Source organism: Prionailurus viverrinus, chromosome B3 (assembly GCF_022837055.1).
Source record: "Prionailurus viverrinus isolate Anna chromosome B3, UM_Priviv_1.0, whole genome shotgun sequence".
Lineage (NCBI taxonomy): Eukaryota > Metazoa > Chordata > Mammalia > Carnivora > Felidae > Prionailurus > Prionailurus viverrinus.
The window spans coordinates 57,701,709-57,721,682 of record NC_062566.1 but is presented as its reverse complement, the minus strand read 5'-3'; the positions used below and the strand labels follow the sequence as shown (position 1 = coordinate 57,721,682).

Below are 19,974 nucleotides of genomic sequence, written 5' to 3'. Positions count from 1 at the left end.
ATTTCAGGAATAGAATTTAGTGATTCATCACTTACAAATAACACTCAATGCTCATCCCCACAAGTGTCCTCCTTAATGCTACTTGCCTATTTAGCCCATCCCCCCACTCACAACCCCTCCAGCAATCCTCTGTTCATTCTCTGTATTTAAGAGTCTCTTATGGTTTGTCCCCCTCCCTGTGTTTATATTATTGCTTCCCTTCCCTTTATGTTCATCTGTTTTGTATCTTAAGTTCCACATGAGTGAAGTCATATGATATTTGTCTTTCTCTGACTGATTTATTTCACTTAGCGTAATACCCACTAGTTCCATCCACATAGTTGTAAATGGCAAAATTTCATTCTTTTTGATTGCCGAGTAATACTCCCTTGTATATATATGCCACATCTTCTTTATCCATTCATCCATCAATGGACATTTGGGCTCTTTCCATACTTTGGCTACCACTGATTGTGCTGCTATAAACATTGGGGTGCATGTGCCCCATCAAAACAGCATTCCTGTACCCTTTGGATAAGTACCTAGTAGTGCAATTGCTGGGTCATAGGGTAGTTTTATTTTAAATTTTTGAGGAACTGCCATACTGTTTTCCAGAGTGGCTGCACCAGTTTGCATTCCCACCAACGATGCGAAAGAGATCCTCTTTCTCCACATCCTCGCCAACATCTGTTGTTGCCTGAGTTGTTCATGTTAGCCATTCTGACAGGCGTAAGGTGGTATCTCTTTGTGGTTCTGATTTGTATTTCCCTGATGGTGAGTGATGTTGAGCATTTTTTCATGTGTCTGTTAGCCATCTGGATGTCTTCTTTGGAGAAGTGTCTATTCATGTCTTCTGCCCATTTCTTCACTGGACGATTTGTTTTTAGGGTGTTGAGTTTGATAAGTTCTTGATAGATTTTGGATACTAACCCTTTATCTGATATTTCATGTACAAATATCTTCTCCCATTCTGTAGGTTGTCTTTTAGTTTTGTTGATTGTTTCCTTCACTGTGAAGAAGATTTTTATGTTGATGAGGTCCCAATAGTTCATTTTTGCTTTTGTTTCCCTTCCCTCTGGAGACATGTCAAGTAAGAAGTTGCTGCAGCTGAGGTCAGGGAGGTTGTTGCCTGTTTTCTCCTCTAGGATTTTTGATGGCTTCCTGTCTTCGGTTTAGGTCTTTTGTCCATTTTGAGTTTATTTTTGTGTATGTTGTAAGAAAGTGGTCCAGGTTCATTCTTCTGCAGGTCACTGTCCAGTTTTCCCAACACCATTTGCTGAAGAGACTGTCTTTATTCCATGGGATATTCCTTCCTGCTTTGTCAAAGATTAGTTGGCCATACATTTGTGGGTCCATTTCTGGGTTTTCTATTCTGTTCTATTGAACTATGTGTCTGTTTTTGTGCCAGTACAATACTGTCTTGATGATTACAGCTTTGTAATAGAGGTTGAAGTTCGGAATTATGATGCCTCCAGCTTTGGTTTTCTTTTTCAGGATTGCTTTGACTATTCATGGTCTTTTCCAGTTCCAAGCAAATTTTAGGATTCTTTGTTCCAGCTCTGTGAAGAATTCTGGTGTTATTTTGATAGGGATTGCTGAAATGAAAATTTTCTTATGAAGAGAAACTTACCTTTACTTGGATATTTTTAACTCTATTTCATTTTATTTTTTCAAATGCTAACAGCAAGTCAGTTTGTTTTCAAGACTCACTAATGGATTCCAACCTCTTCCATTAGCAACAATTCCATGATACAGTTAATCCCCTATCATTAGATATATGGATTGCTACCAGTTTTTTGCCATTATAAATAGTACTGTTCTGAACATCCCTGTAACTATTCCTTTGTTAGCATTCCATGATTTTTCTTTTCCCTTAAAAGAAATTTCTAGAGGTGGGGCTACAAGGGTGTGTAAAATTTTAGGGGAGTTTGACATTTATGGTCATATTAGCTCTCTAAAAAGTTGTACCAAAGAAACTGTTTATAGTTTGATATCCTATTTTTTTCAGTTAACGAATACGTTAGTCATATAAAGCTGCATAACAAATTATCCCAAAATTTTACAGCTTAAAACATTAAGTATTTATTTATTTTATTTTATTTTTTAATTTTTTAAATGTTTTTTTATTTATTTTTGAGACAGAGAGAGACAGAGCATGAACGGGGGAGGGTCAGAGGGAGAGGGAGCCACAGAATCTGAAACAGGCTCCAGGCTCTGAGCTGTCAGCACAGAGCCCGACACGGGGCTCGAACTCACGGACCGTGAGATCATGACCTGAGCTGAAGTCGGACGCTCAACCGACTGAGCCACCCAGGCACCCCAAAACATTAAGTATTTATTATATCACTGTTTCAGCAGGCGGCTTGGCTGGCTCCTCTGGGTAAGGAATTCTCAGAAGGCTGCAAGTCAGGTGCTGGCAAGGGCTGTTGCTCAGAGACATTAATCCCTTGCCACAAGGACCTCTAGAGGACTCCTCGCCACATGGCAGCTACCTTTCGCTAGAACCAGGGCATGAGAGGAAGGTGGCAGGTAAGCAAGATAGAAGTCACAGTCTTTTTGTACCCTAATCTAGGAAGTGACATGCCATGACTTTTGCTGTTTTCTATTCATCAGAAGTCAGTTACTAGGCCCAGCCACCCTCAAGGGGAAAAGATGACACAGGGCATGAAAACCAGAAGGGCTAGACAACTGGTGGCAATTTAGAAGTCACACTGGAATACCGTGTGGGCATTTTTGCATTAGTATAATTCTTTTTAAATGCCCCTTTAAGAGGCGCCTGGGTGGCTCAGTCGGTTAAGCATCTGACTCCGGCTCAGGTCATGATCTCACGGTTCGTGAGTTCGAGCCCCGCATCAGGCTCTGTGCTGACAGCTCAGAGCCTGGAGCCTGCTTTGGATTCTGTGTCTACCTCTCTCTCTGCACACCCACCCCACCAGCTTGCGCTCTGTCTCTATCTCTCAGAAATGAATAAACATTAAAAAAAATTAAAATGCCTCTTTAAGGCTGTAGTAATATCCAAGAAGATCTGTCTCCCTTAAAGATTGAACCAATCACAGTGGCCTCACCCTGAAAAGTATTGCATTACTTTCCCCAAAATTCCTTACCAAAAATTATTGGTTCTACATTATCAAGAGAATTCATGGGCTTTGACTTAGATAATTAAAATGGAAATTTATTTCTAAAATTTATTGTTTATTCGTTCCTGGGTTTTGTCACCAAAAAATAAAATAAAATAAAATGTATTGTTTATGATCACTAAATAATTAAAACCAAAATTTAATCTGTAAATATATTATTCTTCCATTTCAGTTATTATTGCCACATAACAAACCACCCCAAAATACAAAGACGTAAAACAAACATAGCCATTTATTTACTCCCAGTTCTGCATCTTGGGCAGGGCTTGGCAGGTGCAGCCAGTCTCTGAGGGGCAGCTGGACTGAGGTTAAGGATAGAAGATGGCTTCACACAGCTACTCACCTGGGGTGGCTTCAAGATAGCTGTACTCCTCTCTCTCTTCCTTCATTGTCTCACATCCTCCAGGGGCTTGCTCTCTTCAGGTAGCCTCTCGCTCCTGCAGGGGAGTCAAGCTTCTTTGTGTCACAACTGGTTCTAAGAGGGAAAAATGCAAGCCATGTGGCTACAGCCCAGAAGTCACAGGGTACCACTTCTGCATGTCCTGTTGGTCAAAGCAAGTTACAGATTCAAAGGGAAGGGAACACAGATGCCACCTCTTGGTGGGAGAAGCAGTGTGCATATACGGGAAGGTGAAGTAGGGTCTACCACCTTTGCTGGCCATCATTGTAGACGACCCACCACACCTACTGATAGAAACCACCAGATCACCATCTGAGACAAGGTAGTCAGCGTTCCTTTTCTAGCAGTGGTGTGAAGGACTGAATATTCTCACCAAAGCACCCAATCCTAAGAGTAATGGTTGGTACCAGTGATATGGCACATAAGAATGAAGTCAGTAGCATAAACCCAGGCCTACTCTTCTCCAAGCTCACAGAGGGAGGGTGAGCCACATGGTCTAACAAAAGAGCTAACTTACCCAGACAGCTCCTCTTGGGCCTGCAATAAACAATTAGAAAACCATATCATCTGGAAATGCTTTGCAGGAAGGCATGGCAGAATCATGGAAAGGGCACAAGGTTGGCAGTTAAAGACCTTAAGTCTGCATGTGGCCCTCTGCTACACATTAGCTCTGTGTCTCTGAACAAATCAAGGACAAGCCTCTGAGCTCAGTTTCCTATATGTAAGGGGAACACCTTTAGCTAAGCCCCTCAACAGGTTTAACACTCTTTGCTTCTCTACAAAGTGTACTTTATGAATCCATCCAGGGGACAGCTGGCTCTGTGCACACTGCCAGAGAGGCTGGGGGGGGGGGGGCGGTCACTAAGGGTCTAAACAGGTAAAGGGCAGATGAAGGCAAGGCTGGCGGAGGCAACCTCACGCAGCGTGCAAGGTGGCCTGGAGTTCATCTGGAAGCTGGCACAGAGCTCACAGCAAGGACAGCAATGGCAGTAGACAGAAGGGATAGGTGTGACCCAACACTAGAGAGACTGTCAGTACCCAGGAGCCAGCTAGATGTTTGCAGGGAAAGCCCAAGGAAAGGCAGAGGGCAAAGATAACTCCAAAGTGGCAGGGACAATGAGACCAGGAGAGAAAGGGGAGAGAGGAGCAATTTGGCGCTAAATATGACGAATGTGGAGACTGTCAGGATATATTTCTGGTCTTCATTGTGGAAACTCACTAAAGGGAACTTGGAAGATAACTTAAAAACTAGAAAGAAGAAAATGTTACCCCATATTCCCGCCATTCAAATGCCATTGCTTTCACCACTTGGGTGGACCATCTTAGTCTTTTTTCCTCTCATGTGTAGTTTTTCTTCTCAGTATGTAGGAAGCAGTATAAAGTAGTAGGAAAAGTGTCGTTTTTGACGGCAGAGAGACTTGGAATAAAATTCTAGCTCTGTTACTTTTGGGCACTCATGGTATCAAATGTTTTATCTGCAGTAACTCATTTAATCTTCATAATAGCCTCTGAGGCCCCACTTCATACACAAGGAGACCAAGGCACAGAGAGGCTAAATAACTTGCCAAAGGCCACACAGATAGTAAGTGGCAGGTGAGAGTTAAACCCAGAAGCCTGAGTCTAAAGTCCACATACTCAAGCCCTATCCAGCCCTGCCTCCCACTCTTCACTGTGAGCTCAAGGGAGTTAGTGAACTTCTCTGCAAAGTGGAAACTATTCTCAGAGTAGCTGTGAGCATTAGCAATTATGTCAAGTTGTGCCAGCATCTTAACTAAAGGGGGCTGCCCACCACTTGAAAATGAGTTTTTATTTCTGGCAAGCTAAATCTGTGGGCAGGGTGGAAGGTCCAGCTGAAGTCAGAGTTGCAAGTGTAGTAAAGCCCAGGGTTTAGGTGCTAAAGCAATGGAATTGGTCTGCCTAGACTCTGATCCTCCCTCTGCCACCTGCTACATTACCTGTCTGAGCCTGTCTGTTCACCTGTAAAATGGGGATAAAAATAGTACCTACTTTCTTGGTTTGTTTTCAGTATATAGGGCAACGTGTGGGAAGTACTTAAAAACAGCATTCGGGCATTGTCAGTGCTTGATAAATACAGGTTTTTGTAATGGTGTAGATGGATGTAATGATAAATCTATGGTTATGTCACGTCACCATAAGGTCATAGTCTCCTGTGTTAGGATTCTTGTATGTATAAGGTATTGGGGGAGGCAGAAATCTGCTCACAACAAAACCCTTTCTCCCCAGTAACTGCACAATCTTTTGCTGCATTCTCATCATAACACCATTGTCCTGTGTCCACCAGTGTGCGAGGGGCAATGAGAAAAAAAGCAGAAAATCCAGAGGAGGGGGACAGACCCACCCCTAACACTCATAATGTAACAAAGACCCCAGATTCCCACCCCTAACACTCATAATGTAGGCAGTTGAGGAGTGTTGCAGGTCATCCAGGAAAATGATCAAAGGGTGGCTACAGGACCTAGTAGGTAAAGCTGCTCTAGATGAGAAATTAGGAAGAACGTTCTCACTGGGCGGGATTTGTTAGATCATCATGAAAAGGTGTGGAATCTCTTTTTGGGGAGAGCATTAACAAGGCCAATCTTGCTCTGTAAGAATGGTCTTTAAGAGGAGTTCTTCACTCATGGTTTCAAGGAACCCACAGATCTGTGAAGGTCATTATCTCAATTACTTTGGTGAGCTGGAGCTTCTAGCTTCCAAGGATGGCATTCTACTGGAAGAGGACGACCAGCTCTTGACCAGGAGCACCCTCTTAGTGGGAGAGAAGAGGGAACCTGTACTCCAGGGAAGGAGGCGGCAGACCAATGAGAGCTAACAGGGACTCAGCTCTGACAGAGACCTGAATGTAAACCTCAGTACAAGGAAGGCCCTCAAACAAAATGGAACCACTGCAGGTCTAGCAGGGAAACCTGGAAGGAGGAAATCGCCTCAACTGCTCACTCTGGCAGAAAGGAGGGCTTCCCGGAGCCGGCAAGGGCGGTGACGCTGGAGCAGGCATCCGGGATTCCAGTTACCAAAGGTGCAGCCCCACAGCTTCTGGGATCTCTTCCCGCCACGAGATGAAAATGATTTCCCGAGGGCTGACGACGGCGGCAAGATCGTTTGCCGTTGGCGTCGGGCTTTGCCCCATTTCTCCTCCCCCAGCTCCTTCTCAAGCGCCTCAGGCCAGGAGCTGGGAATGCTGGCCCCGACCGGAAAGGGAGGCGGGAGTGCTGGACCCCCGAATGGACGACTCTGCTGCGGCGTCCAGGCCAGAGAACCGGCTGCACTTCTGGGGTGCTGGGCCCTGCCGTGAGGCTGGCCTCGGCGGAGCCTACGTAGAGCAGCGTCGAGGGGCGCCGCCCGGGGCCGGGACCCAGAGACGGTGCCGGGAGCAGTCCGCGGGGAAGGGGTCCGGAGACATGGGGTGGCGGTGGCGGAGCGCGGCGGGGCAGGGCGGGCAGGTGGCGGCGCAACGGCAGTAGGCGGGGCCGGCGGCGCTGGGGTTAATGTCCGCCCCGCCCCGGCCGCACTGACTCAGTTTCACCAGAAACCCGGGGAGGAAGTGGCCGAGCCTCAGCGCACCCGGCACCGGGGCGGAAGCGGGGGCCCGAGCCGCGCAGGAAGCCGGGACCGGAACCTCGGCAGGGGCAGCCCCACCCCACTCACCTGCGCAGGTAACCCGGGCCCCGGAGCGCGAGGCGGGGACGGAGCGGGCTCGGAGCATGTGTGGCCCTTTGTTCTGCGCTGCTGCGTGTGCCCGGGTACGTGAGCTCCTTAGCCGTCCATCTGGGGGTCCGAGAACGGCCGGGTCACCAGAGTGGGAGTGGGAGGGCTGGGCCAGCGTACCCTTCCTCACTCCCGGGGCCTGGGGTGCTCCCCAGCCCTCTTCTCGACTTCCTCCTGGCCTGCCCGCCTCCCTGGAAGTCTCCGGCTGATCCGGTGTGTCTCCTCCTCCGTCTCCTCCCCTCTTTCAGGTCTCAAGCACCCTCGGAGCCCAGAGGGCCGCACAGTGAAGGTGACCCCCGTGGGGAGGAGGGCAACGGCCCCGGGAAGGATGATGGCCCGTGCCCGCCTCTCCCAGGCCAGCGTCCCAGCAGTCACCGTGTGGCTCCTGTGCGCCCTCGATCTCTTGGGCACCGAGGCCGGGCCGCCGCCCGCGCCCCCCGGCCTGCCCGCGGGAGGCGCCTGCCTGGACCGCTTTACCGCCGGGGTGCCTGCCTTCGTGCTCGACACCGAGGCCTCGGTCGGCAACGGGGCCACCTTCCTGGGCTCCCCGACCGTGCGCCGCGGCTGGGACTGCGTGCGCGCCTGTTGCACCACCCAGAACTGCAACCTGGCGCTGGTGGAGCTGCAGCCCGACGGCGGGGAGGACGCCATTGCCGCTTGCTTCCTAATGAACTGCCTCTACGAGCAGAACTTCGTGTGCAAGTTCGCACCCAGGGAGGGCTTCATCAACTACCTCACGCGGGAGGTTTACCGCTCCTACCGCGAGCTTCGGACCCAGGGCTTTGGAGGTAAGTACGAGGGGACCCGGTTGGATGGATGTGGGGAGACTCAGAAAAGGGACTGGTAATGGAGTCCTGGGGGAGGCGAGCATCAGAAAGGAGTGAGGAGGACAGTCCCATTCAGCCCTGACTCCTCCTTAGAAGTGGGCAGTATAAACAGTAAACACAGAACAGACTACTAGAGTGGGGAGGGGTGACATCCTAAAATCCAGACTCTGGCTCCCTAATTCAGGATGTTGAGTGGGCTGGTGCTCTGGGATGTGTGTTTGGGAGAGAGGAGGCAGCTCCTCCGGATTCCCGGATTCCCGATTGCTGGCCCTCATATGCTAAGTCAGGGAGTGAGTCGTCTGGAGGCCACCTGGTGACTAGCTAGACACCCCTGGCCAAGCACTGTGCTAGGTGCCTTGAGGCCCTGTCAAGTGAGCCCGGGGAAGGATAGTCTGCTTCTCTGCTGCTGGGCTTGGGACTGGTTAGCATCTCTCTGCACCCCCTCTTCCCACCTATTGGCCTTTTGGTGGTATGGGGACAACTCCAAGACCCCAGATGCTAAAGAACAAGCCCAGTCTGAGGTTGACCCAAAAGAGGAAGGGGTGGTGTTGTGGGCACAGTAGCCAGAGGCTCTGGGTGGGGGTGAGCAGGGTTGCTGAGTGAGTCAGCCCACTGGTATGTATACCTGGTAGGGGAGGGATGTCAGCTGTCCAGGCAGGTGTGTGTGTACGCGGGTGAGCCAGGCAGGGCTCTCCCAGCTTAGGATGTGATAGCCAGGCTACCAGGTCTGCTCACCTTGTTTACTTCCAGGGATAAGGGCAAAGTGGGGGCTCCTCCTCCTCCTTGCTGGGACTGAGCAGTCAGCTGGGGTTGGGGCTCCCCCAGAGACCTTCGTTCCCCATTTTCTCTGTCTGATGTTCTGGCCAGGTGGGGCTCCAGGGCAGGGATGGGTCACAACTGATAACCTCTGTTAGCACTTTATAGTTTACTGATTGCTGTGCCACTTAGACTCTGACTTAGGCCTCATGATAACCACTTCTGAAAAGGGTGCTATTAGTTGTCATCCCACTTTTTAGATTAGGAGACCGACTCCCATGTTAAATAATTTGCCCAGCATTGAGGAGGGCACCTGTTGGGATGAGCACTGGGTGTTGTATGGAAACCAATTTGACAATAAATTAATAATAATAATAATAATAATAATAATAATAATTTGCCCAGGATAGCACTGCCCATAAATCGGAGACGTGGGACTCAATCCAGGCAGGATCTCCAAAAGTCCTATGCTGGTTTTCACACAAGGCCACGTTTTTGGTAGAAACCTAGCACTCTGACCCATGATAGCCCAGCAGATAATAGAACCAGAGACTGGGAGCTCAGGGGCCAGGACTGGGCTGGTACTCAATCTGGGGGTGGTCTCAGTTCTGGAAAGAGGAAAAAGGACTTTCCAGCTTTTTCCTGGGCCAAACTCTCTCGCATGTTAGGGACCCACTCTTCTCCCCATCCTTCTTCCAGTAGCTCTCTTGGGTCTCTGAGGAGAGGTGGGATGGGGATTCTGGGTGGGGGAGGGGGGAGAGTAGGCACCATCTCTGGGGCAGGCTGGGCCACCTGAGTCCCACTGGGCCAGGGCCTGAGCCTGTTCCACAAGGAAGTAGCAGAGAGTGTAGGTGGTGATGACTCTAATTGACCTGAGCTTCTTGTGCCTTCCTGATCTGACAGAGAGTCCATGGGAGTTCTGCTCCAGGGCCAGCACCTGAAACTCTGGGGTCTGGTCGGGGAGATGAGATGGATGGGGCCACAGGGTCTTGCGACCAGCCTTCCTCATTTGGAAATGCCCCTACCCTGGCTGGCTTGTTTGGCACAACACAGGGTGGAGTGGGGATTTCCTGGGTTATTTAGGGAGCTGGGTAGGGCGTGAACTGAGTGCGAGCTCCAGGCCATTTTAAGGGTGCTGCAGTGCTTTGGGGGTTGGGGGGAGCTGTTTGGTATCAAGGAGTCTGTTCTCAGCTGAGCCTGGCTAGAGGTTGGAGATGGGAAAGAGCAGGATAAAGTCATCTTGGAGGCTAGGGTGGACCAAGGCAGGCAAGGTGGGCACCTAGGTGTTCAGGGCATTTAAACCTTTGATTCATTTGATTCATTCATTGGGTATAGAAATCAGGGTGGGTTGGCTTGTTCCCCTTTCCCTGTTTGTGGCCAATCTAGTCTAGATTCTTGTGGCCTCCCGAATACCCTGCTCCTTCCTTCTCTCCCCTTACTTGCCCTCCCCCTCTTTCTGTTGGAAGAGTGGCTTAGGAGGTGGAGTCTGTTTCCTGGCGATGTCCTGAGGCCTGGCAGCTGGGGAAGGGCTTCCTTTATTGCCACTCTGGCCCTTTGCTCTCTTGAGGGTGGGAAGTAAGGAGTGGTAGGGTGGGGCATCTGCCCCTTGCTCCTGGGGCCTGGGGCTGGGTGGATGTTGCTGGTTTGGCCCAAGGTGCATCACTCTGCTGTCCACTTGCACCCTGGGGGCTGGTGGGGCTAGCCTATCTGCCAGGTAGGTAGACTCCCAAGTAGTCTTGTCTTCGGCTGATTACTTTCTGAAAAATGCAAGGAGAGAGGCATGCGCAGCCCCCAGCTCACTGCCCCTATGGCTTTGTCTCTCAGAGGTCACCTCAGGACCTGCCCCTATTGGACCCTTTACTGAATGCCAGCCAAGCCCCCTGGGTACAGTTCGTCCCAGACAGGCACTTTTCTTTCCTGCTCTTCCGGTTTTATTTCCTCTCAACCCCTGCAACCCAGGTCCTCCCTTTCTCCTCCTTCTAGGCCTCTGCACCTGCATCTGACATGCTTGTGGAAGCTCTCTCCTCCCATCCCTTTGCTGTCACTGTTTGTCCTGGTCTTCGCCCGTTGGGTCTCCCCTCCCCTCTGTGAGTCCCCCAGTGGCTCGCTTTCTCTGCCTCATCAAAGAGGAATCTCAGTGACTCAGCCTCCTACCAACTGCTCTTATCTCTTACCTTCTCTTCTTCCTTTCAACTCACTTACGCTTGACATAACCTTCTGTAGAGCCTCGGTGGAGGACAGTTTGGCAATGTCCATCAAAACTGTAAATGGGGGCGCCTGGCTGGCTCAGTCAGGGGATCATGCAACTCTTGATATCAGTGTTGAGTTCAGGCTCCACATTGGGTGAAGAGATTACTTAAATAAATAAATAAATACTAAAAAAAAAAAATACAAACTTGTAAATGCACATAATCCTCAACACAGTTCCACTGGTAGGAATTCATCTTGTGGCTATACTTATATGTGTGTAAACCCACTTACCAGCCAGTTACTCGTTGTAGCATTGTTTATAATAGCAAAGAATTGGAAACAATCTCAATGTCTGTCAACACATCCTATAATTGTATGTGGCAGTGCTGTTTTAATAATAATAGTAATAATAATAATAAGCCCTGAGGCAATATGGTTTGGTTTTTAGTAGGGAAGGAAGAAGAAAAGAAAGAATCTAAGTCAAGAGGAGACTGGTGTACTGGTTAAATAAGTTGTAAGTTATGATGCATTCACATGAGTACTGTGCAACCAAGAAAAGGGGAAACTCCATGTTGCTATGGAAGGATTTCCAAAATACATTGTGAGAAAAACAGGAAGAAGAACTTGCATTCTTATAAATTCAGTACCGTCTCTTGATAGTCACACACGCACATATAAAATAGAATGGTTGCCTCTAGTGAGAGGACCCTGGGAGGTTAAGGGGAAAAGGACAAGACTTAATACTACTCTTTTGGGGGCACCTGGGTGGCGCAGTCGGTTAAGCGTCCGACTTCAGCCAGGTCACGATCTCGCGGTCCCTGAGTTCGAGCCCCGCGTCAGGCTCTGGGCTGATGGCTCAGAACCTGGAGCCTGTTTCCGATTCTGCGTCTCCCTCTCTCTCTGCCCCTCCCCCGTTCATGCTCTGTCTCTCTCTGTCCCAAAAATAAATAAACGTTGAAAAAAAAAATTAAAAAAAAAAATACTACTCTTTTGTACTTGTTTCGGGGGTGGGGCGGGGGGGCAGTAGTAAGGTTTTTGGTTTTATTTAGTTTTAACTTTTTTTTTTCTTTTTTTAATTTTCAGAGAGAGATAGAGAGTGGGGAGGGGCAGAGAGAGAGAGGGAGACAGAGAATCCCAAGCAGGCTCCACGCCATCAGCTTGGAGCCCAACGTGGAGCTCAAACTCATGAGCCATGAGATCATGGCCTGAGCTGAGGTCAGACACTTAACCAGTTGAGCCACCTAGGTGCCTCAAGATTTTATTTAAAGAAAAAATTAAAAAAATAATAAAAAGAAAAAAAATAAAGAAAAAAAATTTTTTAATGTCTGTTTATTTTTGAGAGAGACAGAGTATGAGCAGGAGAGAGGCAGAGAGAGGGAGACACAGAATGGGAAGCAGGCTCCAGGCTCCGAGCTGTCAGTACAGAGCCCGACACGGGACTTGAACTCACGGAACGCGGGATCATGACCTGAGCCGAAGTCGGCTGCTTAACCGACTGAGCCACCCAGGTGCCCCTCAAGATTTTATTTTTTAAGTAATCTCTACACCCAACCAAACTTACAACCCCGAAATCAAGTCCCATGCTCCACCAACTGAGCCGTACAGGTGCCCCAACTCTTTTGTACTTTTTGAATTTTATATATGTATTACCTAAGTCAAAAACAACCCTAAGATAATGAAAAGCAATCAAAATCACTCCTCTAAGTAGGTGAGTGGACTGCAGCATGGTGTTTTATAAAGACCATGAGCTATGGAGTCAGATAGACCAGAGTTCAGATCCCTGCTCTGCTGTTCAGAAAATGAGTGACCCTGGGCAGGTTATTTAACCTCTCTAATGTCAATTTTTTCATCTGGAGAGGGGCAAGAATGCAGCTGTGGTAGGATGGTTAGGAAGGTAGGTGATGGAGATTCGTGATCAGTAAACTTTCTGTAAAGGTTCAAATAGGAAATATTTTACACTTTGTGGCCCATATAGTCTCTGTTTCAGCTGCTCAGCTCTCCTGTTGTAAGGTGAAAGCAGCTGTCAACAATATGTAAATGAGGAGATGAAGCTGTATTCCAATTTATGAACACAAAAATTTGAATTTTAGGTACTTTGCTGTGTCACAAAATAAACTATTGGCAGCTTTGTTAATAAAGACAACTCCATACCTGTCTCCAGCTCTGGCCTGTCAGAAGTCCCCATACACACTTCCTCTGCCTGCTGGTTACTTCCTCAGTGGTCTTCCCTGCTCAAGTTCAACTTCTCTAGGTTCCCTCTAGATCTGGTTTCCCTTTTCTCTGTGCCTACTCTTCTCAGTTCCCAATGCCTGTCAGACACGGAAAGCTTCTCACATCCTCCCTTCCATTCCTTTAGCTACCCCTTTAATTCAGATGACTCCCTTCACATATTCTGAACTGTGGCTCTGATCCACTCACCGGCCTCCTCTCTCCTTAGACGTTATTCCAAACAGAGGGATAGATAGCTGCTGCCCTGTGCTCAGGAGTGCCCCTGCTGCCTGGGCCCTTGGCCCCTCCCTGTAGACTCCTGAAGCTCGATCATACATCTAGGAGGTCAATGTCTGGTGCAGCTGTGGTCTCTAGAACTCTGTGCCACTGCTCATGGCCATGTCTGTCCCCTTCCTGTACCACTAGTTGTTAAATATTTAAATATATTTCTGCTGTGTCCACATGCTCTGGCCCTGCATTGAGGGCCCTTTATGGTCTGTCTCACCCAGGCTGGTCTCTTCAATGTCTGCCAGACTGGCCTTGCAAATTCCCAACTCCTTGCTTTGGCTCATGTTTCCTGCTGTTATCAACAACACCGCACACTTCTCTACAACCAACCAAATAAAAACAAAAACAAAAGAATTAAAAAATCCTTTCTCGCAGTGCCGGGGTGGCTCAGTCAGTTAAGTATCTGACTTCAGCTAAGGTCATGATCTCGTGGTTCATGAGTTCGAGCCCTGCGTCGGGCTCTCTGCTGTCAGCACAGAGCCTGCTTCGGATCCTCTGTCCCCCCCTTCCCCCCCCCCCCCCCCCACTGCTCACCCTATCTCTGTCTCTCTCAAAAGTAAATAAACATTAAAAAATAATAAAATTGGGGCACCTGGGTGGCTCAGTCAGTTAAGCATCTGACTTCGGCTCAGGTCATGATCTCACAGTTCATGAGTTCGAGCCCCATGTTGGGCTGTCCACTGTCAGCACAGAGCCTGCTTCAGATCCTCTGCCTCACTCTCTCTTTCTCAAAAATAAACTTTTAAAATAATAATAATAATAAAATTATATATAAAAAATTATATATAAAAAATAATATTAAAATTTTTAAAAAGGTTAAAAAAAAAGTCCTTTCTCCCTTCCCAAGAAAGCCTTCCCTATTTCTCTGACTTGCTGTGACCTCGCCCTTCTCTGTATGCCCACTTCCTTGTCTTGTACACACACCACATATTGCTTCATCTTGTTGGGTCTCTTCTCCCAAGTTGCTTCCTGGTGTTGGGTCTTAATCTGCCTGGAATCCCCTCCAACACAGTGTGTAATTTCCTATGGCTGCTGAAACAAATTACTACAAACTGGGTGATTCAAAACAACAGAAATTTACTGTCTTACAGTTCTGGAGGCCAAAAGTCCAAAATCCAGGTGTTGCCAGGGCCATACTCCCTCTGAAGACCCCCAGGGAGAATCCTTCCTTGCCCTTTCCAACTCCTGGTGGTGCCAGGCAGTCCTTGGCTCGGGACTACATCACACTCCAGTTTCTGCCTGTCTTCACTTGGCCTTCCTTCTTTCTGTTTTCTCCTCTTCTGTCTTTTATAAAGACAATATATCATTGGATGGGGCCTACCCAACTAATCCAGAATGATCTCATATGAAGATGCTTAGCTTCATTACTTCTGCTAACACTCTTTTTCCAGTTAAGGTCACATTCAAAAATTCTGGAGATTAGACACAACCCTATTTTCTGGGTCTACCCATTCAACCTACCTCCAGTCCCTAACTTGAGACCGGAGGAAGCCTCAGGCACAGGCATTGTCAGGTTGAGGGAGGGTGTGATTCCCTCAAGACCCCTTATAATGGGAGGCAGAGTCTGTCTGAGGTGGCAGAGGCACCCTCCTCCTGTGGCTACATACTCTGGGACACCAAGTCTTGCCACGTTGCTGCCCAGGGACTCTGTGCTTACGGTTCTACCAGGATGGGCTTCTCAGCAGCAATCCAGAAGAGCAGAATGAGGGGTAATAGTGTTAATTACATATTTACTTATTTGACTTTTCAAAAATATTGTTACTTTAATTTTTTAAAGCATTAGCACAAGTACTTGTGTGTTATAGAAAATGGGGGAGGGGACACCTGGGTGGCTCAGCCAATTAAGTGTCTGACTCTTGATCTCAGCATTCTGAGTTCAAGCCCCATGTTGGGCTCTGCACTGGGTATGAAGCCTACTTAAAATAAAATAAAATAAATAGGGGCACCAGGGTGGCTCAGTCAGTTAAGAGTCCGACTCTTGATTTCGACTCAGGTCATGAGCCCGAGTCATGGTTCATGGGATGAAGCCCCACTTCAGGCTCTTGCACTGACAGCAAGGAGTCTGCTTGGGATGCTCTCTGCCCCTCCCCCACACCTGTGCGTGCACTCTCACTGTCTCTCCAAATAAGTAAACTTAAATAAATAAAGAAAAAGAAAATGAGAATAAGCTCCTCTCCTATATATATTTTTCCCCTAAATGGGATCAAATGACACAGGCTGTTCAGTACTTTTCTTCAGAAAGTAGGTTTTACAACATTAAACATATCTTCAGTGTAACAAAGACTATCTAAATAGAGAGCAAGAGGATGATTTAGTTGTGAGCTCTTGCCTGTACCCCATGCAGGCTGCTGAGTCCTAGGTTGGTTTAGGTGTGGCCCGTATTGCTCCCCACTTCAGGAGAGCTCTGGCCCATTCAGTGAGAATTGATCTTACCTTACCTTCCCCTTCAGGGTCCCGGATCCCCAAGACCTGGGCAGGCATAGACTTGAAGGTGCAGCCCCAGGAACCGCTGGTGCTGAAGGGTGTGGAGAACACAGATTGGTCCCTACTGCAGGGTGACACAGATGTCAGAATAGAGGTGAGACACGAGGCTGGCTCCCTGACCCCCACCTCAGCTCTCCAGGGTTCCCTTTCCAGGACCATTGGCCAGCCTGAGGTTCTAGATGGTTGGGGTGGATAGAAGCTGAGGATACATTTAATACCAAGTTCCTCTGCTCTCCCTATGGAGGTGGGGGTGTGGCTGGGAGGACTGGGACAGCTGAGGGACACCGGGCGGGTCCCAGCTTGATGGCTACTCCTGTGTATAGAAGAATGAGGCGGACCAGGTGAAGCTGTGGGGACTCAAGGAAGGCACCTACCTGTTCCAGCTGACAGTGGCCGACTCAGACCAGCCAGAGAGCACGGCCAATGTCACAGTTACTGTGTTGTCTGCCAAGCAGACAGAAGGTAAGGGAGGGGACAGGGAGGCAGTACCTGGAGCCGGCCCCCTCTGATGATGGGGCCCCACAGGGCCCCCTCACAAGCTTTCCTCCCCTCCCCCAGAATATTGCCTTGCATCCAACAAGGTGGGCCGCTGCCGCGGTTCCTTCCCCCGCTGGTACTACGACCCCACGGAACAGATTTGCAAGAGTTTCATTTATGGAGGTTGCTTGGGCAATAAGAACAACTACCTTCGGGAAGAAGAGTGCAAGCTAGCCTGCCGGGATGTGCAAGGTGGGCCTTTACCAGGTAGCTTGGGGACCCTGACTTTCCCCCAGGGTATGTGGTCTCTCCATTGTCAGGACAGTGGGCTTGGGAGTCCTGCATTCCCAGCCCCCACCCCCCTACCCCCAAACAGCTCATCTCTGCTGGGACCTGGCCCTGACTCCTCTCACTTGTCTGTTTTCTCTCTCCCAGGCCCCTCAATGGACAGGCACCGTCCAGGTGGGCTTTGCTCCTTTCTCTCTTCCCCTCACCCCTGCCAGGTCATGTCTTTGCCCCTGTCTGAGCTCCTTCGCCCAACCCATTCCTGCCCTCGTAGGATATGGAAGGACCACAGGCACCCCACCCACTGCAACCCAGCACCCTATCAGGAACTCCCCAGTTTGTGTGTAGGAGGGTGCGGGTGGGGGGTGCTAGAAGGGGAGCAGGGGACATGTCATAATGCTCTGCTGGGGTAGAGAAGGCCAGGTAGATGATGGATTCTGGTACTTGGTGACCTCTGCTGGAGCCTGACCTCACCCTCAACACCATCCCACCCCACCCAGTGTGCTCTGGCACCTGTCACCCCACCGAGTTCCGCTGCAGCAATGGCTGCTGCATCGACCGCTTCCTGGAGTGTGACGACACTCCCGACTGCCCCGACGCCTCTGATGAGGCCACCTGTGAAAAATGTGAGGCCTGGGAGAGGGAGGGGCGGTGGGCAACGGAGGGGGAGGTCCTGGCCATTCATCCTGCACCCCTGCAAGACCCTTGTTTGGCCTGGGCCTCTGATCTTTCATCTTTGCAGACACCAGTGGCTTCGAGGAGCTCCAGAACATCCATTTCCCCAGTGACAAAGGTGAGGTCCTCCTCAGGCACCCTGGGTCAGGAGAGAGGCTGGCACTGCCTTATCCTTATTCACTCCTCCAGGATGCCAAAGGGGCCTGCTGTGTGTGCCAGGTTGCGGGTAGAAACCTGGCGGGCTCCTAGGCTCTCTTCGGCCTCATGCTTCCCATGCATCGGTCCTCCTCTTACCACCATGCCCGCATATCACTGAGGTGTTATTTACTTACCACTTTTCCTATAAATCAAATACATTTCTACCTTAATGTGTTAAAGGAAGTTTCACATCAGTAGCGTACATGGGAAGCCACTGTTACGTGCTACAGATTGATATTAACTATTACCATAACTATAATAAAACAACATTAATTAATTTCCACTAGACATTTGCCTGCCAGGGTCAGACCCTGAGCCTTCTTTGTTAAAAAGATAGACCATCCAGTGCTGGAGAGAAAACCGAGATCTTGACACAATCGGAAAAGCTGAAAGAAAATGGAAAAAAACGGTTACATGAGTCCATGTGGGGTATTTCTGTGCCTGAGACTGTTGTCCAGGATATGTGTGTTTCTGGGGCCCCGGAGGCCCTCACTGACTCTCAGCCTTCCTCAGCATGAGGTTGGTCAGGAGGTGGAGCCTGGTGGATGGTGGCAGGGTGGCCCCCCATGGACTCACTCATCCTTTGGCCCATTCCTTACCCCCCAGGGCACTGCGTGGACCTGCCAGACACAGGCCTCTGCCTGGAGAACATCCCACGCTGGTACTACAACCCCTTAAGTGAACGCTGTGCCCGCTTCACCTATGGTGGTTGTTATGGCAACAAGAACAATTTTGAGGAGGAGCAGCAATGTCTCGAGTCCTGTCGTGGCATCTCCAGTGAGCTGGGCAGTGGGGGAGGGGACGGAAGATGGGGAGGGGAAAGGCTGAGCTAGAGCACTCAGCGCATCAGCAGAGTGCTGCAGTGGGGGTGGGGGAGGATGGCAGTGGGCCGTCTGGGGCACCGAGGAGCAACTGAGTCTCAGAGCCTTTAGTACTGATTTGTCTCTCTCCTCATTATTTTGTAGAGAAGGATGTTTTTGATCTGCAGCGGGAAAACCCCATTCCTAATGTAGGTAAGCCCCGTCTGCCCTCTCACCAATGAGTAGGTATCATCTCAAGGATCAACTCCATGTGATCGCCCAAACCTGTGTTCAGAAGGATCCTGAGGCTGGCTCAAGGGACCGAGAGCTACAGTCAGTAGTGATACCTGCCATGGGCAGAGGAGGGAGGCACCGGAAAGCGCGTGTCCTATGGTTGCCGTCAGAGTCCCAGGCCTTTCCTTGAGCTCCTAATGGAGCCCAGCTGCTTGTACGCTGGAGGTCTTTCCACACCTGGCATCCATTTGACTTGGTCCCCTCTGCACAGAGTGGGAGGTTGGGCATCAGAGCTGAGCAGGCCCCGGGAGCTCCTCCATTAGGCCTCTTTTTCCCCCCAGGCTCCGTGGAGGTGGCCATTGCAGTACTCCTGGCCACCTGCATCGTGGTGGTGGTCACCATACTGGGTTACTGCTTCTTCAAGAACCAGAGAAAGGGCTTCCACAGACACCGCCACCACCACCACCACTGCCACCCCCAACCCCCTACCCCTGCCAGCTCCACAGTCTCGACCACAGAGGACACGGAGCACCTGGTCTATAACCACACAACCCGGCCCCTCTGAGCCTGGGGCTACCTTGGCCTTTCACTCTAGAACTCTCGCAGACCCTTTCCAGCTCTCACCTGGCCCTGCTTCCTTTTTGCCAAGATGGAAGCCTGAGCTGGGGAAGGCTTTGGGGCCAGACCGCTCTAGCCTGTTTCCCAGGCCCACTCCTGAGGCCAGGCTCCAGCCCCTCTGGGATATGTCTCAGCTAAGCTTAGGCCTCTGGTTCCTGAGAAAGCTCCAGGGCCTGGGAGGAGCAGAAAACCTTTGAACCCAGAGTCCCACACACAGATGGACCTGTCTGCCTGGGATCTCAAAGAAGTTGGAGTTTTGTTTCCTGTTCAAAGCTGCAATGTCAGAAGCTGGAGGTCCCAGCCCTGCCTTCAGACCTGGCCCTGTCACTATGCACAGTTGAGGGCTGGGGGGTAGGACCTCCCTGTATATTTTGTGCTGTATAGAGTTCCTTTTTGTTTATTTAATGCCATGGGGATGGGTGAGAGGAGTGGGAAGGGGCTGCCTCTTCCCTGCCCCCAAGAGTGCACCCTGCAGAGCCTGATGCTCTGTATCCTCCCCACATGCCCCAGGGCTCTCAGGCATCACACCCCACCCATCCCCCTGCCCTCCACAGGCCCCAGTCCACCCACAGTGTAATAAAATAGTTGGTTCTGTGAGGCTGCTACCTCTGCTCTGTGGGCCAGGAGAAGGACAGGGCTGCTGGGGGGAGATGGGACTGCCCCGTACAACCGGTTCAGGCTTTGGCCACCCTGTT

At 49.9% G+C, this 19,974-nt stretch overlaps 2 protein-coding genes across 5 annotated transcripts in view; one reads left to right on the top strand and one right to left on the bottom strand.

Moving 5' to 3' along the window:
• Nucleotides 1-7,318, bottom strand: part of PPP1R14D (protein phosphatase 1 regulatory inhibitor subunit 14D) — a 25,905-nt gene extending 18,587 nt beyond the window's left edge. For 2 of the 4 annotated variants that reach the window (XM_047862810.1, XM_047862806.1), the window contains exons 1-2: nt 7,180-7,318; nt 3,460-3,591 (exon numbers count right to left, since the gene is read on the bottom strand). The gene's annotated coding sequence lies outside the window, so the exon portion shown is untranslated. Of the gene's footprint in view, nt 1-3,459; nt 3,592-6,202; nt 6,851-7,179 lie in introns of those variants that run through there. The other 2 variants (XM_047862808.1, XM_047862807.1) reach the window with 2 other exon arrangements.
• SPINT1 (serine peptidase inhibitor, Kunitz type 1) lies at nt 6,155-19,876 on the top strand. Its single transcript, XM_047863024.1, has 13 exons — nt 6,155-6,307; nt 6,676-6,781; nt 6,828-7,274; nt 7,488-8,027; nt 15,959-16,086; nt 16,316-16,454; nt 16,551-16,721; nt 16,905-16,931; nt 17,255-17,380; nt 17,497-17,547; nt 18,234-18,404; nt 18,593-18,640; nt 19,003-19,876. The coding sequence occupies exons 1-13, from the start codon at nt 6,155-6,157 to the stop codon at nt 19,224-19,226; spliced, it is 2,331 nt and encodes a 776-aa protein (XP_047718980.1). The 3' UTR covers nt 19,227-19,876.
• The last annotated feature ends 98 nt before the right edge of the window (nt 19,877-19,974 follow it).